Source organism: Sminthopsis crassicaudata, chromosome 1, assembly GCF_048593235.1.
Source record: "Sminthopsis crassicaudata isolate SCR6 chromosome 1, ASM4859323v1, whole genome shotgun sequence".
Lineage (NCBI taxonomy): Eukaryota > Metazoa > Chordata > Mammalia > Dasyuromorphia > Dasyuridae > Sminthopsis > Sminthopsis crassicaudata.
In genome coordinates, this window is record NC_133617.1 from 613,440,508 (window position 1) to 613,459,891 (window position 19,384).

General features: G+C 32.4%; 1 protein-coding gene across 3 annotated transcripts in view; it reads left to right on the plus strand.

Annotated features, from left to right (window-relative positions):
• Positions 1–19,384, plus strand: part of HCN1 (hyperpolarization activated cyclic nucleotide gated potassium channel 1) — a 612,097-nt gene that overhangs the window by 39,604 nt on the left and 553,109 nt on the right. For 2 of the 3 annotated variants that reach the window (XM_074282554.1, XM_074282553.1), the window contains exon 2: positions 18,514–18,937. In XM_074282554.1, coding sequence (XP_074138655.1) covers positions 18,514–18,937 — 424 coding nt within the window. Of the gene's footprint in view, positions 1–7,037; positions 7,550–18,513; positions 18,938–19,384 lie in introns of those variants that run through there. The other variant, XM_074282556.1, reaches the window with a different exon arrangement.

The following is a 19,384-nucleotide window of genomic DNA, read 5'->3' on the forward strand; positions in this document are numbered from 1 at the left end:
ATAGTACTTTTGGGGGGAAGATGATGAGGTTGTTTTGGACTTGTGAATTTGAAGTGTTTCTGGAACAATCAGGTACAGTTGTAAAAAGTGTCTATGAGCAGCTAGGTGGAATACAGGTCACTAGACCTGTAATTAAGCAGGGTTTAAATCTTGACTCACATATTTATCACTGTATAATCCTGAATAAATCACTTAAACTTTATTTATCTTAATTTACTCAAGTATCAAATGGCAATAATACCTATCTCTGATGGTTGGGAAGTTCAAGTAAGATACTATTTGTAAAGCACTAAGTCAGTGCCTTGCACATAGCAAAAGCTTAATTCATGTTTATTTCTCTCATTATGGGGATCAGCATTTTTGGAGGTTTTCCATAATTGTGTTAGTGTCAGACTATGGAAAATATGCTGGATAATTTTGTTTAGGATAATGTAGAGGGCACAATGGAATGGCATTACAGAAAACTGAAGTATGCAAAGGACTGAACTGACTTGGGGTGAGAGTTTTGGGAGAGAGAGAGAGATAGAAGGGGAAGGAGATTATCAATTTAACAGCTAATGACTTCAAATTATGGGGTTAAGGAAAATAGTACATAGAAATTAGCTACCACAACATGGAAGAAGAATTAGTTAGTTGGAGCTCTGTTCTCCAGGATTCTGTGATGATTGATGATCCCACTATAGGGATAGTGTCGTCACCTTCCAGGGTCAGAATTCCAAACAGCATATGTTGGAAGATTGCAGTCACTATGTACAAAATTAGCAGGCTTTTCATGATTCCATTCACCCTTTCCCCACCTTCTTCCTATACTAAGTAATTTCTCAGCTTTTTTTTTTCCCCCCAAGTATATTGAATCTTGCCAAGTTTTGATGTAGTTACTGTCTGGCCAAGTTATATCTGTTTAGTTCTTTGAATCTTTCTTCAGTAGTCAGGTCTTCCATTTTTTAAATCATTTCTTTCCCCTCCATCCTGACCTTGCTCTCATTGGATTCCTTCCAGTTTATCTAATTTGTCATGCTTTTAAGATGGCCAAAATTGAATAAAATATTCTAGGCACAGATATAGGTAGATAGAGATTTTCATTTTTTTTTCCTCTATGGTATGGCAACTCTTTCTGGAAGCACTCAAATAGTTATGACATTAATGTCATCTTATCACACCACAAACTCATTCATGAGATATCCTACCAGAAAAGGATGGAGTGTATTCATGTACTCAGAATGAGAGACAAAAGATGAGTAATGTGAGTGATAAATGGGGACTCTCAAAGTATTGAGAGAATCAGAGAAATGGATCTTCTTTCAAGAATTTATGGAAAGATACTAAGAATAATCCTTCAGGAGGAGAAAAATGGAAAGATTACTATTTTTATCAGTGAATGGACCTAACCAAGTATCAATAACAACTAAAGCCTTAAGATAACATATCTAATGCTGAAAAAGAACTTGGAAATAATTTATTCTATTCTCTTCATTTTACAGATTAAGAAACTGAGATCCTAGGAGATCAAATAACTTTTCTACATTCACAAAAGTAATCTAAAGTGGGATTTGATAATGGTTCCTTTAATTTCAAGTCCAATCTATCATTATTCTCTGTCAATGAAAGAAACAAAGTCACAACAGAAAAAATACCTCTTAAATTTTTGAGAGGCAAATCAATTCTTAAGATATAATAATTTGGTTGTCATAAAAATGAGTTTTGTTAGTAATGATTTGACATAATTAATAGCTAGGTAAAACAGTGGATAAAGGACTGGATCTAAGGTCAAGTAGCCTTGAATTCAAATGTGTATTCAGACACTAGATGTGTTTTCTTGGGCAAGTCACTTAATGTCTCTGCCTCTGTTTCCTCACTTGCAAAATTGAGATATTCATAGTACCTATTTCCCAGGATTGTTGTAAGGATCAAACTAGTTAATGTTTGTAAAATGTTTTATAAACTTTAAGTACTACATAAATGCTATTATTAAAATTATTAGTATTACTTATAAATTTATTTTAGATGAAGTTTAATTTGCAAATTTGTATGCATTGTAAATATTGCTATTTATTTCCTTCAGATTTTTAACCTTGATGTTTCTGTTTTCTAGGATTCTCTTATTTAACAATATTTGACTTAGACTATTACTTTTTTGGAATTATACAAGTTGAAATATATTTTTAAAACTTTGCTTATTCCACATTTTTAAATATTAATTTTAGCCTTTATTAAGTTTATTGTGAGATTGGTGGAAAAAACTGTCAGTCTATCTTGTAAAGTCCAGCTTACCTAAATTTGGAGAGATTTGTCACAAGAGTAGCTGATTCATCAATAGAAATCATAATGATCCTTGAAGAACATCTAACTTCTAGAGAAATTATGATATGCAGTGATGGAAAAAGCACTACCACTGATAAAATCATAGGATCTTGAAGAAGACATTTAAAATTAATCAAGAATCACTGAGAATTTCCATTATATATTCCTCTCTTTTAATCTTTTATTGAAAATGACAAAATGATATCTTTTTGGCATTCAGCTAGATTATTGCTAGCTATCTTGGTTTGAAAACAAGAGATATAGCCATTTATCTCTCAGTTTGCTTTCAAGACTTGATGATTCATTTTGTAATCAAAATCAATGACAAAACATATGTTTTACTAAAACTCAAATATGAAACACACTTATCCTATTCATCTATTCTAGGGCTTCTTAAATTTTTTTTCTGTGCAGATCTCTGCCTAAGAGATTTTTATGCAACCCCATCTCAAATTGAATTGAGATATTTCTGTGGGCATTCTTGCATCTGCAGTGCAAAGTGTGTATTTTGTGTGTTAAGAATCAATGCTGCAGTGAAGTTGTAAGATGCAACATGGGCAAGTATTGCCAAAAGCACCCTAGGTTCATTACATATTTGATTTTAAATTAGTGTTTTGTTGCTGCATTCAGAAACCTTTTACTTTTGCCAAATTTTTCGCGAACCCCACATTCAGTTATATTGTGACCCACAGTTTAAAAATCTTTGATCTATTCAATAAATATTTATTTGGAGTTCATGCTATTCATAAAATTGTACTGGACTTGTTTAAAGATATAGAGAAAAGTAAAATGTAGTCCTTTCTTTGATGACTTTATAACCAGAATGGGGAAACAAACTATATGTTTGCTAACAAAGTAACAGTGTGAATTGAAATTGCTATTGAGTTGCCAAACCGGTTGGAAAATAGGTTGGTGTGGTAAAAGGATCCTAGACTAAAAGACAGCAAGAATTAGGTCATAATGGTGACTCTACAACTAATGAGATGTATAAAGTTGGCTAAGTGACATGATGTTTAGGCTTCATTTTCCTCATCTTTAAAACATAAGAATGTTCTTGCTGATGCCGAAGGTTCCTCTCACCTCTAATATCTAAGATTTTATGATTACCTGATAAAATGTGTGTACTATAGTAATTCAGAAGAGGAAAAGTTCATTTTTCATTGTAATCTCTGGAGAAAGCCTCTTGGAAGGAAAATAATTTCTTGATGTTAAAGGGTAGTTGGAATTTGGAATAATAGAAATAAAAAAAAAATTAAGTAGAGAAAAAGGCACAGCACAAACAACAGCATGGACTGGAGAAAGATCATCCCAACCTCACTCCGCCCCCCATTACCCCAACAGGTAAGGTGATAAGAGTGATTAGAAAAGACATTTAACTTTGCAAAGTAGCTAGAGATAAGGCTAGAACAGTAGGACATGATTGTAGCATAATTATACAATAATTATGAAATTACTTTAAATTATCACTAATGTTAACATGAGTGGTCCATGATAACTTATGCTAGTTATTTAATATTGTGCATTAGAGTTTTATGGTCCTATTTTAAGACTCCTATAATATTTCAAATTGAGAGTTTTTTATCCAATAAATTCAAATGATTAAAACAATCCTTTATATATATATATATAATGTCAAAGCTTCTTAGATTATATAGATCTAAAAATACACTTACCACACAGTTTCTGCTCCCAAGATATTTGCACTCTTATTTGGGGAAAAATATGTACTGATGATGTAGTTATAATAAAGAAGAAAATATACTACTAAGTGGAAATGGTTCAACAGGCATAGTCTTAGGGGATGTCCCCTCAAAGAAAGGAGAGGAATCATTTTCACCAGAACTTGGAGAAAGAAGAGAAAGATGTAGGAGAGAAATTACACTGAAAACAAGGAAGGGCTTATAAAGATATAAAGCTTGGGGATAGAGGTCTTGTGACAGACATGGAGTAGGGCATAAGCCAAACTATAGAAATGGAAAAGAGTAGCATGAGAATGAGAGAGAAAGAATGATCCAGCATGACTTGCTTATAGAGGGTTAGGAAACAGTGGTATGAGATAAGGATGGAGAAAAATTATAAAGGTGGTTCTTGAATGTAAGTGGAATGATGATTATAACTTTTGATGCACAAAGGCATTTGCTTGAGTGGAAGTTTGTAAGAGGAGCATATGCCTCCAGGACAGGATGTCCTTTCTCTTTCTGTGTCCTGAGGCAGTTTCTAAATTGCCATTGGAGATTTTCAGACCCAATAAAGGCTCTCCTTTTTACTTCACTGAAACTTGAACTAAAATGCTATACAATCCCCTCTTGTGAGTATGATAGTCTATTTAATGATAATTGAAGGGGAAATAGATGGATTTTGAGGGGGAAGGTCCAGTGCTGTAATGGTAACAATAGCCAAAAGTCAGTGAGCATTCTCTAAAAGGAGGCAACATGGAATAGGTGAAGGGCACACGATTTAAAGGACCTGACTTCAAATACCAGATCTATTAATTTTAATGAGTTGACCAAGTTATGGAGGCTTTTTGAGGTCCAATTTTCTCATGTAAATAAAGGGGTCGGTGAACTACATGACATAGTAGGTTCCTCAGTAAGTTTGTATTATGTAACCCTGTGAGCTTTGGAAAATTACATTGATGGTTGAGTAGAGTGGAAATGGGCTGTGACAGGAGTAACATTAAGAGCAAAAATTAAGTCTTTAGAAAAATATGAACTTAAACTTCTGGTATTCTCAGAAACTGAACAAGGGTGACTGCAATCAATTGACAGGTTGGTACTCAAAGTGCTTCCCAATTAAGTATACTGTCAGAGTTTTCTTTCCACTGAGATAGTTTTTTGAGATATGAGACAGATTACAAATTGCCATTAGAAATTTTGAGACCCTAAAAGGACCTTTAAGAATCCAGAGTCATGATATGGAATTAGAGGGACACATCAATAGAGAATAAGAGATGAGTAAGAGAATGCCTTGGAATAGTAAGATCCCTTGCACTAGATCACACAATTAATAGCTGTCTAGCATCACTTTGGGGGTTGAAAAAGTGCTTTACAAACATTGTCCCATGTATTCTTCCAATAACCCTTGAAAGTAAGTGCTATTATTATCATTCTCATTTTATACATGAGGAAATTTAAGCAAAAAGTCTTTGACTTCCTCAAAGTTACATAATTATTAAGTGTCTGAGGGCAGATTTAAACTCAGGTATTTCTGACTCTAGGATCAATATAATATGCATTGTGCTACCAAGTGCTTCACATATAAATTTGTATTTGGCCCACTCAGCAAAGTTTTGAGGTTTCCTCTGGCAGTAACTTTCTATTGAATAGAGAGAAACTGAGATTGAGTGTCATCATTAGCTCCATTTGTTCTCTGTGGCTATTTTCACCCCTTGAAAGCTATTATGAAATTCTTATCCTTCCCTCTCATCTTCCACATATGTCCTCACTTTACCACCTTTGGCATAATATAAAATTGTATGTGACTCCTCTTAAAAGCTTAAGAGATTTGAACTGATTTGTTTTTTGTTAACAAGATCTGAGATCTTGAATCAAGAATTATACCATAATAATACTTTAGTCAGGAGGCACATTTCTAGCTTAAATAACCTTTCACTGCTAATTCAATTAAAGTCCATCCAATCAACTTGGATTACATTGGGAATACAGAATAAAGTATAAAACTCTGGTCCTTCAGAACAGATAGCAGTACTTCCTCCATGATGGTCAGACACGTCTTTTGGGAGTTGCCTTTCTCATTATCCTGCTCATCCTAAAGTCATTGCTACTTATCTTCACTGCCACTACCAATGACCCACATCCACTTTCTGTCTACCATCTGCTGCTCGTGATCATTAGTCTGAAATCTAACTCAGACATCTGAATATTTAAGTTAAAAGTTTGTAAAGATTGCAAGGGTGGAAAGGTGAACATGCTTTTATCTTTTTTGAGGGGAAGGCATTTGCAGTAGGGTGATAGCTTTTACCAATGAGAAGAAAACAAATGGAGGATATATTAGCACTATTATCCAAGGTTCTGTGGATCTAATGGAAAGATGCCAAATGCTTCTAGAGGAAACCACAAAACTATGCTAACTTGGTTCACTACAAATTCATGGGATCTAACCTCCCTAAGCCCTCACTGCAGCATGGTAATCCTTTCACTCATATTTATTGATTTCCTTATTATTAAAATCCTCTATGATAACCCTGATTTCTCAAGAAATGTGCTGGTAGAAAGCAATTTTAGCAGAATTCAATAAAATTGGAAGGATTTTGAGCAAAGACCTGACAATCTTTTTTTAGTTTACTTTTTAGTTTAGTTTAGTTTTTTCCTTTTTTTTTTTTTTGTTTTTTTGTTTTTTTGTTTTTTTAGTTTAAGAACCAGCCAATCTATTTCACAACCAGAAGTTGGATACCAGATAACTTCCAGCAAATTGAATCACAATAGTATTGATTGAACACAAGCATCAGTAAAATTATGGATTTTTTAATTGAATTAGTTTGAAATAATCCTATCTCTAACATATTAACCAAATCACATTTTAAATTTTTTCTACTCTCCTAAAGCCCTACATCCATCCTGCTTTACTGGAAAGATAGAGATTGTATAATATGAGTTCCTTTAATCCACTACTGTACATTTCAATAGTTATTTTATATATTTTTTTCTCTCTTTATCTCTAAGCTCAGAGGATGAGGAGGCTTGATTATTTTATGCCCTGCTTCCATGTCATCAGTTCCATTTTTTCTATGTCTCCATGATTATATTAATGAATCAATAAATGAATTATCAATTATTAATAAATAAAACATAAAAGAAAGTGTCATTTGAGGAAGAATGTATTGGATGGAAGAAGTCAGAGGAATGATAAGTGAATTTAAAGGACAATTGATCAACACTTCATTTCCAGAAATGGTTGTGCTCATTTGTTTATTGCTCACAAAAGTTACAAAGGGATAGGAGAAGCAGACAATATTGTGACATATGATGGAAATATCTGGGAAATGATAGGATTGATCTGAATCTGATCTGTTCTGAATCCAGGTTAGATGATGATGAATGCTCACTATTTATATAGTTCCAGCTCTGGAACATTCTGGACATTCTGAAGATGACCAGGAAGAGATGTGGAGGATCTAGTTCTGATCAAGATAAAGATGGATGAATGATCAACACACAGAAAGTGATGGATGCAATTGGTAGACCAAAAGGTCAAAATTTCAGGATGGATTTGCAATACTAGGTTAGAGGTAGAGTTTTCACCATACTGTTCAAATCATTGTCTCTGTCTCAAAGTCAACAACCTTTTTTTTTTTGACTACTTTTAATCTCTGTTTAGAAATAGTCATATGTTCCCCATATTCTAAAACTTAAACAAATACTTTAACTGTTTTACACCTCAGGTTGTTATTCTAAATCTCTCATCAATTTTTATCGCAAAACTTTTAGTAACATTAATATTTAAACAGTGCCAATTTTCCTGAACTTACTCAATTCTCAGCCCCTTGTAATATCACATCTGCCACTAGACTCTCTACTGTACAACTTTCTTCATGGTCACAAAAAACCTCCTTAGGAATAAATCCAATTACATTTTTTATTCTTTTCTCATTCCCTTTAACCTGCCTAAAATATTTGGTTCTCTGGACCACCCCTTTATTTATATTAGGCTTTTGTTATCCTGTATTTCCTCCCTCTCAGTTTATTCCTTCTCTGTCTCTTTTCCCAAATACTTTTTCTGGTCTAGCTCCCTAAATATGGGCGTTTCCTAGTACTCCAGTCAAAACTCCTTTCACTTTTGATAAGCTAATCCATGCCAATGAATTCAGTCATCATTTTTATGAAAATGACTGTCAAATCTAAATCTCTTAATCCATTTACTGAATTCCTATTCCATATTTCCAGTTGTACCAATGAACATTAATTATTACCTAATATTTAATACATTAAAATATTATTCTTAATTTTCATCTTTAAACATGTTCATTCTCAAGTTTGCTTTTGCTGCCAGTTCTTTAATCACACTCCTAGTTATGGAGTCCTGAAACATCTCATTCTCCTATCTCATCTTTAATCAGTTACCAAGATTTTTCTTTGTTATTTTACTTAAGCTATATGTCCCATCTGTTCTCCACTTTCCACTCCAACAGCCATAACCCTAGTTGGTATCATTCATTATTTCTCACCTGGACTATGATAATAGATTCTATTCTTATCTCCTAGCCTTTAATCTTTCTCTTCCCATCTATCTTTCACACCACTGAGAAAGTAATCTTCCTAATCATAACTATGATATAGTTATTCCCTTGAGCAGAAATCTTCAATGGTTCTAAAATGCAAATTTAGCCTTGCATTCAAAGCTTTCCATGTGCTGTTCAACCTTTTCTTATGGCCTTATTTCACATTATACTCTGCTCTGTAGTTTATATTTTAGCTAACTTGATCTTTTATTTTACCTTCTACCTCCATGCACACAATTCTATCTCTAGGCATTCTGCTTTTCAGCACAGCATTTCCATTACAATATAACTCATTTTTCCTCTTTTCTATCCCAACATCTCGTCACTTTTTGCTACAAATGATGTTTTTGTTCTTAAATTTATCATATTCTAATTTATGTGATAATTATCTGTGTTCTTGTTCATGATTTCCTTTTTATATTTTAAGTTTCTCTAGGGCAGGGACTATGTCTTGGATATTCCTTTTTATCTGCACTGCTTACCAAAACTAATTGCATATGGCCATTTGATAAATGCCTTTTGAAGTAGACTGAGATAGTCTAAAGATAGTATCAGAAAATGACAAGATCTGTTAATATCGTTAGGGAAGAATCATTTAATACTTTTCTTAGATTTGAAATGGATCTTGAAAGTCAATTTCTAGAGATCCTTTCCTTGATTCTGTAGGTATTATATCCTCCCCCTGTCAATTCTCATCCATTAATCTATATTATGTATAGATGTACACATACGTACTGCATTTACTTATTTGTGAACATGTTCTATAGTAGCCTGCCCACTTCTCCTTCTATGTAAGTTCCCTTGAATGCAGGAAATTTAATATTTACATTTCCAGAGCTTGACATAGTAATCAATAATGCTTGTTAAATTTTTTTGAAGATTTATATTGAATTGAAAGGAAATATTATTTAGTGATATTCTTTATAGACATTGTGCTCCTCACATTTATTTTCTCCCTTAATAGAAAAGATCCCTTTTAATGAACAATTCTAAGCAAATAAATAAATAAATCTTTTCCAATGGGAAAATTAAATCTAAAGTAAAAAGGGATATTCCATGAAGTGTTAATTCCAAGTTTCTTATAGTCTTATTGAAGAAATTCTGTAGTGGACTATGAAGAAGTAGTATTAGGGTTAGGGACTTATTTAGCAAAGAAAGCTTGCTTTCTCATTAAGTAAGATAGATTTTCTATTCTTTGCTCTGTATTTAACTGCATGCTGACTATGGGTATCTGTGGTCCTGATGAGGTTGATCATAAAAAGGCAAAAGTGAGAAAAAGTTGTGATCCTGATTTAGGTGGGGATGGAGACACTAGCATTGAATCAAAGAAAAGTCAAAGATGATTTCAGATGACCGAAAATGATAGTGATATGATTATAGGAACAGGGAAATTGGGAGGAACAGTTGCTTTTTGGGATGAAAGAAGTTGAATTCAAATTTGGACATGAGGGAAGAGTCAAATGGAGTATAGATATATTTTCTTCCCCCTTCCCCAGCATTCAATAGTTTGATCTAATATCATTTTTGAAAAACTCTTTTAATAGGATCAGGAAGACAATTTTACTTGTAGAATATTATTGTAACAGATAGATTGAGTTACTAGAGGTATATTCTAGTAAAGATATCCAGTAGAGAGTTAGAGATAAGAGGTCAGGCTTTAAGATACAGATTTGAAAGTCATCAGTATAGAAGTGATAGTTGAAGCTGTGAGACAATATTAGTTCCCCAAGGGAAAGAGTGTAGAAAGAGAAGAACAGATGGCCAAAGACTAATCCTTGAGGAATGTTCAGAATTAGTGGCCAGAAGGAAGAAAATTTGGCAAAGAAAATAGCAGCACTTAGTAGGAAGAAACCAGGAGAATGTAGTGCCACAAAAGACAAAGGTGGTATTTCAAAGAGAGGTTGTCTAATACTACACAAAACAACAGAAAGGAAATATAAAATAGGGAATGAAAAAAGTTATGGGATGTAGGATGGCTAGATTTTTTTCTCTGTATATTAATAGTTGGCTTCAATATAAATAAAAAATAACCATGTTTAATAAGAATTGGAAGACAATTTCTCTTCCAGAATATTATTGCAGCAGAGAAACAGATTGTAAATTAATCAAAGATGATGCCAAAAAATGATTAATACAAAGAAATTTGCATACTAGTGAAAGTTTCTATGAAATGCATCCCATAAAATAAATATTTTTTTCCCCTCTTAGTCCAATGTAGTACCTTTCTACTTCTGCAGTGAGGAAGGCAGAATGACAGATAAGGTAGGCAAATAATCACATAATTTTAGACCCTCTATAAATTATAAATGTGAATTCTTTATCCAGAGACCAAAGTAGAAAAAACTAAGAAAGGGACTGAATCATGTTAGTCTTAATCCTTAATATACATAAATTCAAAAGAAAGGAAATTAGAGATAAATGCAAATAAAGGAATATTACATTAATTCACCTTGAAAAGGCACACAAAGGAGTTGATAGTTGGAGGTGAAAAATATATCTTTATTTTTATTAATCTCATATTAACATTATTCTGAGGAATCTGTAGCTTCACACTAATATTAAAGGAGTACAAGATGCAAAAAAGGTTAAAACAATTAAAGTCAAGGCCTGTTTCATTTTTGTCTTTCTATCTCCATGACCTCCCTAACATTATGCCTGGCATGTGTTTGCTAAATTAATGAATTACATCAGACACAATTAGAAATGAATCTTGATACATTGAAAATGTCATTAGTTTTGGAATCAGAAATACTCTATTCAAATCTCATCATTCTTCTTTACTATCTGAGTGACCTGAAGCAAGCATAGTGCTATAGTGAGTATCAAATGAGATAATGAATGGAAACAAAACAAAAACCCATTTTTTTCCTTTTGTGATTTTTGGCAAGTCTTTTAACTGCTTTATTCAGTGTAATATGAGGAGATTCATTTGATCTGGAATGAAAAAGGATCTTAGAGGATATGTTCTCCAATTCCTTCACTTTATAGATAAGGAAGTGGAGATTGCAGTTAAGAGATTTGATCAAGTTCACATAGGTAGAAAATAGTAGAGCCAATAATTGAATACAGATCCTTTGAACCAACATATCTCTCAATCTCTTGATATTTATCTCTTTGTATATGTTAAATATTTATTTGTATGTATATATGTATAAATACATCTGCTTGTGCACATCCAAATATAAATGGCAATAGTGATGAGGTTAGTGGAAGTCAGAAAGTTGTTAAAATCCCCTTTTGGTTGGCACATGATTTTTCATGAAAGAATTCATGAAACCCTGAATTATTAATTGGCAAAAATGAAAGTTCATTGTTGGACAGGAAGCCTGCTAAAAGACTTATTTCTATAGTGGCAAAATCCTATTAGGGAAATGGAGGCTGACACTAAGAAATGAATTGCCTTCTCAGCTGCAGAGAGTCCTCACAGGCAGCTATGCCAAGGAATGGTCCCTTGGCCTGGCATGATCCTTCTTTGCCCCTCTGCAAAGAGATCCCTTTAAAAGGAGTCTTGAGGCTTCAGGAAGTCAAGGTTCCCAGGCCTAGATGCTTATTAGTATCCAGTCTAGATCTCCTATTGGAATTAACAACACTTCAAAAGGGTGCTTTTTGACCAAGATTTCTAATGGAATCAAAGGGTCTGGCATCCCTGAAAGATAAATTATTTGGAGGGATATGCCTTCCCCAGAGGAGCGGAGACTCCTAAAGGGATCACAGATCAAAAGAGAACACAGTTTCAGAGTGATAATCTTAAAGGGAACATAGTTTCAGTAAAGAGAACACAGTTTCAAAGTGATAATCTTAAAGGGAACACAGTTTCAGAGTGATAATCTTAAAAGAAATACAGTTTCATAGTGATAATCTCAAAAGGGACACAGCTTCAGTAAAGGAAACAGTTTCCCTTAAGTAGTACTGTGTCTTCAAAACCAAAAAGATCTGGAATCAGATGCTACCTCTGAATCATACTGACTAAAAAGCTCTGAACTGTTTCTTTCTGTCTCTGTCTCGTTTCTCTCTGTCTATATTTATGTCTTTGTCTATCTCTGTAATGTCTACCTCTCTGTATCTGTCTCTCTGCCTTTGTCTGTCTCTTCTTCTTTGTCTCTGTTTCTCTGTCTTTCTCTCTTTGTCTTTGTGTCTGTCTCTCTGTCTCTTTCTGTTTCTTACTCTTGTCTCCCTGTCTCTGTCTCTCTATCTCTTTCTGTCTCTTTTTCTGAAGCTTATGTGGCATAGTGCGTAGAATGCTGGACTTTTAAGGAAGAACTAAATTCAAACCTGACTTCTGACACTTACTAAGTATGTGACCCTGGGCAAGTCAGTTAACTCTGTTTGTCTCAGCTTCCTTATTTGTAAAATGAGCTGTAGACGGTAATGGTAAGCCAATCCAGTATTTTTGTCAAGAAAGCATTCTAATGGGATCATGAAGAATCTAACATGACTAAAACAACTGGACTATTTATCATCTTCCAGAAGTGGCCTATACAGGATAGAGCATATAGGGACCACATGTGAGAGAATATTAGATATCTTTAGCAAACATTAAACCAAATAAAATCAAGTAAAAATGTTTTTACATAATGGCAGAGTCATTTAAATGCCCTTTTAAAAATACCTATTCTTAAAGTTTTAATTGGTGTCCTGAAAAAAAAAAATTTAAGAACTGTTTTTGAATGTTAGTTGAAAAATGAAATCTGAATTTGAGTTCTCTAGCTTCTAACTTAAAGCTGTATATGTGATACTGTTTTTTCTTTGTAAGAGTGCAGAGTAGAACATTAGATCTAATGATGTGCACAGCTGAGAAGAATACTTTGAAAAACTCAATGTATTTCTCTCAAAGAACTAGACCCTTTGTATGAATCCTCTCTTTGGTAGGAAGTGAAGAACTTAAACATAACAAAATGGATCAGAGAATCTTTCAGGATTAAAGTTCAGTTATCTACTGTGGAGGCCTTGAAGGGTGGTTTATTGTCGCATTGAAGTAGTAGGAACTAAGTTTCTGTATTTGCAGTGATGAACTGTATAGTTGTCTTAGGTTACTCATTATCTGTGTCTTTGAAAAAGGTATAAATCAAATGTTTATAAATTGAATAATCATATTTCAAATGTACATTCTGCAATGGAATAAAAAATTAATATTTTTTTAAATTTAAGAAAAACATTTTAATATTTAAAAACTACTAGCAAAATGTTTCTTCTGCATGTGTGTATTTCATATTTTCTGAAGGAAGGTACAGATATGTTCATGATATGTTTTCTTTAGAAATAAACCAATACTGTGATGTGCCCCATAATCTTATCACTGTGAGTACTCCCTCCAAAATTATTGTTTAAACCTATGTGAGGCCTCTCAATCTTTTCCATGCCATCTTGTAATTTTTCCATCAATGTACACTTGATTTTTGGTTCAACTTAAAGATCCAAATTTTTTTAGGGTATCTCAGCACTTGGGGAGTTTGGAAATGATAAAATCCAGCTTCTTAGTAGGAAGAGCTAATCACTAAATAGATTTTAGGACTATATCTGTCTCTTATTCTCCCATGGATTCACGTGTAACTCTTTATGTGAAATGAGAGTAGGGACCACCCTCATTTCTAATTTCTATTGAGAAGAAATGGTAAATTGACTAGAACATGTTAACTAGATGCTAAAGCATTCTAGTGATGCAAGCCTGAGCTTGAGTTTTGTTTATTTCTTCTTTCTTGAGTAGAGATAATCAAATATTATTCTTGAGATGCATATATCCAGGTTTTAAAACGATCTTACAAACATGAAACACTCAAAGAGAATTGCTTTGAAAGTTTAGAGAGAACTTTGCTGCATATAGTTTTGATGTGTTTAAGGTATAGCACCAAATGTTGAAATTGATATAGGCACTAAATGTTGGGGTTTGGTACCAAAGGTCTGGTTCAGTTATGTGAACAATTTATAATGGCCATTTTCTTGGAGAAAAGTAAGTTTATTTATGAGAAGAGGTTAAAGACAAAATGAAGAAGTAAAATAGATAGCAGGAATGGTAAATATGAAATAGATGTGGGAGGGCATATAATTAGGCTGAAAAGTAGTTTTAATAATTAACAGTGAAAAAGACAAGTTCCACAGTAGAATGCACAATTAGCTAGGAGAAAGGAAATATTCCATTATTTCCAATGGTGGAAATGTGCCATTGACTGATAGGATAAATCCATAGAGTTTACCACCCTCAAGAATTAGTTAGCTATAAGAATGAAAAAGACACTATGAGACATGGTAGGGGAATGATAGGAAAGACTCCATAAGGCATGGGGGAAGGGGTAGGAGAAAGACAACAGGAGGCAGAACTCTGTGGAGTGCTAATTCAAAAGTGATTCAGCAAAGATGTTATAGACCACGGATAAATTTGTAGGGAAAATTAAGCTTGGGAGTTTGACATAACTTGGCTTTCTGATTAGGTGGGATTGTAAGGCTGAGCTAATCCCCATCAGTGTCCTTCCCTGTTTATTTCTGAGAGTGATTTTATTAGTACTTTAGGCTTTTTCTGCCAATCATACCTAGTGATCAAGGACCACATTGGTTTTGAGTAAGAGGAAGAAATTCACTGACCGGTTTATCCAACCTGATTATGAGCAAAAGTCAATTCTTTGGCACACCCAAATTCTCTTTTAACTTTGACTTAAAGACTTCCAGTGAGAAGGAAATTAGTGCATCAGTCTATCCTTAAGAAACTTATTTTTTCAGAATTATAGCATTAAGCCTCTCTCAACACACACACACACACACACACACACACACACACACACACACACATATACACACACAAATAGTATTATGTTATTTTTATTATCATAAAATAGAATGAATGGAATTTGTTATTCCTAACTAGTAGGATAGAAGTGGTCAATTTTTTTTTTTAATATCTGAAATTGTAATTGTGATAACACAACTTCTTGGAAAGTAGAAAAAGTCAGTGTTTAAAACCAATTAGTAGTTAAGTAATTGATTTAGATGTCACAATTTTTTTTTTTTGTTTTTAATCTAAATTACTGGTTGTTTGTGGTTAGTCTGGATAAGATTTTGTATGTATGTTTTATACTGTATATATTCTTTTCTCCCAAATTATCGCATCTCAATAAATTCCTTTGTTTTAAGTGAAGTGAGAAAGGCAATTATCCAGGCAATTCTATATCAAAAAGTACCTTGGAAAGTCACAGGAATTTAGGATCATATATTTAAACCAGAAGGAACCTCAGAGATCATGGAATACAAACTTCTCATCTTATATATAAGGAAAGTGAAACACAAGATAAGAACCTTGTACAGGGTTTTTTTGAGACAGAATTTGAATCCAGGTCTTTCTGACTTTCTGACTACAAATCAGATACATTATCTAGAATGCTATTTTACTGATCATTTTGGATCTTATTTCCCTCATCTGTAAAATCAGGGCATTGAACTGTATCATACCTCAAGTTCATTTAAATTCTCAATCTATGAACATGCTCTCTGCCTTAGTTTTCCTCATTTATAAAATGAAGGGATAGAATTTGGTGATTTCTAAGTTTCTATCTTTAAATCTATGATCCTATAAAAATTAAAGCCTAAACTCATTTAATAATCTACCTTATTTTCTACTTCATTTGACATGTACAGAGACAGTAAGAGAACTGAAATCAGAAAAAAATAAAATAAAACAAAAATCAAAACTTAAGCGTAATGTTGTAAGATTTTTTTTTCTTTTCAAAAGATTGGAAAAGATCAAAATAGCTAATTCAGTGAAATAAGTATATATTTAAAAGGACTATTCATGCTATATACAGAAGCTTTTGAATTTATTTGTCCATAGTTAGAATATAGTAATTTGTCTCAATGCAATAAAATATTTATTAACAGTTTGTACTGCTTTCATTCATACTCATCAAATCCTTTGACTTCAGTTTTCCAGGTCCTCTCCACCCTGTCTTTCTCTCCTAGCCAAAAGCCACTTTTCCTTCTTTTAAGCCTTCATCTAAAGTAGGACTTTTCCTTTCCATCTATTCATTAGTTTAGGTGATACTTTCATAGATTTTTTTCTTCTGTGTGTTATCTGACAAATTTGGGGCTTGTATTTGGATAGAGACCAAGAACACTTTTCACTAAACTTGCCAACATCTGCATGACTGACTCAGATATTTGTATTTCTGATGTAAATGAACTCCTAGGTTTTGACAGGAAGATTTAGAATATATTCAGTATGCTACATAGTCATCTTTTAGGTAGACTGGGGAGGGATAAGATATGCTCTTACTTTGGATTCTTGTCATGACTGGAGGGCTGGGAGCTTCCCAAATGTACCTTCCAAATTTATTAGATCAAATAGTGTTAGCTAGGGTCTTCAAGTAATACCCTACTACTACATTAATTGTTCATAGTTAAGTAATTTGTTTTGTGTTTAATGATTCTGTTTAATGGAAGTTTATTTTATTTATGCAATGAAATACTCCATGATAAATTCACTCAGCTACAGAACAAGGAGACCTCTGTAACTAAAATCTTTCTTGTTGATGTACAGCATACACATGTATTGTTTATTATGTCATTTTAAAATATTTTTATAAATAGCACTTTAACAACAATGGATGGTTTTTTAATAAATGTTATTGGCATTTATGTCAATGCGCTTTGAAAGGAGAGTCATTTAAAAATTATAGTAGTTCCTTATTGCTAATTAAGCTTTATAGATATAAAATGAAATGAACCTCTCTCTGGCTTCAAATTGTCTTTCTCCTTATCTTTCTGTCTCTCTCTCTCAACAGCTTTTTATATCAGAGTGAAATTTATTTAACAGAAAATGTGATTTGAAATGTGAAAAGCTGGTAAACTAGAAAATGTCCTGATAGTGGATCAATGAAGAAAGTTTATATAAAATAGTTTTAAAAGGAATGATATATATATATATATATATATATATATATATATATATATATATATATATATATATATATATATATATATAAATGGAAAAATGATAGTTTTCTTTCTGGTCAAAATTAGAATTTTTATTGGATGAAATCTTATAGAAAAAAAGTAGAAAGTTCTGAAAATTGCTGGAAAATTTCAAATAAATTAATTAAATATAACTTTTTGTTAATTTAACCTGTATCATTTAAAATAAAGAAGGCTTCCTATATTATGGGTACTATTCATTGATCCTTGATAATATTAATGAGCTTAAGTAAAATATTTCAGAGCAAATTCAGAAAGTAATTCATTTTATTAGAAGTCTTCATGTAGATAGCTTTTAAGTATAGACCACTGAGGGTCTTCTATGTTTTTCTTTTCTGTTCTTGGTCTTCTATGATGCTAGCTAGGAGTAAGCTGGAGCCAATTCCAAAAGGCTTCTGAGTCTATTGATAAATTTTCAGCATGACCATTTATATCTCAGAAATCATCAACCAGTATAAATTATGACTTAATTTATTGTTCTCTTGATTATCTAGATTTCTTACTAAAGTATAAGTAGTACATATCAGCTTTAAGAGAGATGATTATATATATGAACACATCCATATTTATATACAAATCTATATATTTCTCTGTGTGTATGTGTGTATAAATAATATGTATAATATAATATAATATTATATTATAAATAATATAATAATACAATATAAATAATATGTATAAATGTGTGTATGTATATATATATATATACATATATATATATATGTACATATAAAATTGTATTTCTATTTAATCAATAGAGTTCAGGTAGTAAATACCTAGAGTAGCAATATATCAGTTATATCATATCAATGAATAACTTGATAGATGCTCCTTCCTGTATTATTTTTGTCCTTTTAATCTAAAATGTAAGTTAAAATAAGTAAATATAATGAGTAGATGTAAGTTCAGATATGGTTGACATGTGTGGTTACAGATAAACAATCAGTGAAAAGTAAGAGGGGGTATTGAGGTGAATAAAGAAATATTTTTTAAAAATCTTTTTTTTTTAAACATTTTAGGTTTTACTGGGATTTAATAATGCTTATAATGATGGTTGGAAATCTTGTCATCATACCGGTTGGCATCACATTCTTTACAGAGCAAACAACAACTCCATGGATTATTTTCAATGTGGCATCAGACACTGTTTTCCTGTTGGACTTAATAATGAATTTTAGGACTGGAACTGTCAATGAAGACAGTTCTGAAATCATCCTGGACCCTAAAGTTATCAAGATGAATTATTTAAAAAGTTGGTTTGTTGTTGACTTCATCTCATCAATACCAGTGGATTATATCTTTCTCATAGTTGAAAAAGGAATGGATTCAGAAGTTTACAAGACAGCCAGAGCCCTTCGAATTGTGAGATTTACAAAAATTCTGAGTCTCTTACGTTTACTACGACTTTCAAGGTTAATTAGATATATACATCAGTGGGAAGAGGTAAGATACTCTTAATATTTATTTCAAATTTTTATATCATGATATAGCAAAAAAATTAAACAATCAAGAAATATGTTTGTGAATGTTATGAGCTTCTTCAATTGAAAAAAAAAACATTTCATGTCTGTGGAGCATTTTTGGTGTTTATTATATACAAGATAATACCTTCCTTAGAATGCAACCAAAGAGTGAATATGAATTGGCTAATAAATAAAATTAGAGCATACTATAACAAACTATGGGATGAATGTATATATATTTATGTAACTGTAAGTCAGATATTTCAGTTGTATAGTGCTCCCTAAGTGAGTTATCTTCTCTTTTTAAAGAGCAAACAATTCCATGGATATTTTCAGTGTAGCATTAAATATTGTTTTCCTGCTGCACTTGGGCTTTTTGTCCTAGGGCTTTCTTCTACTTATTCTTTATATGACTGTCTTTATTTAA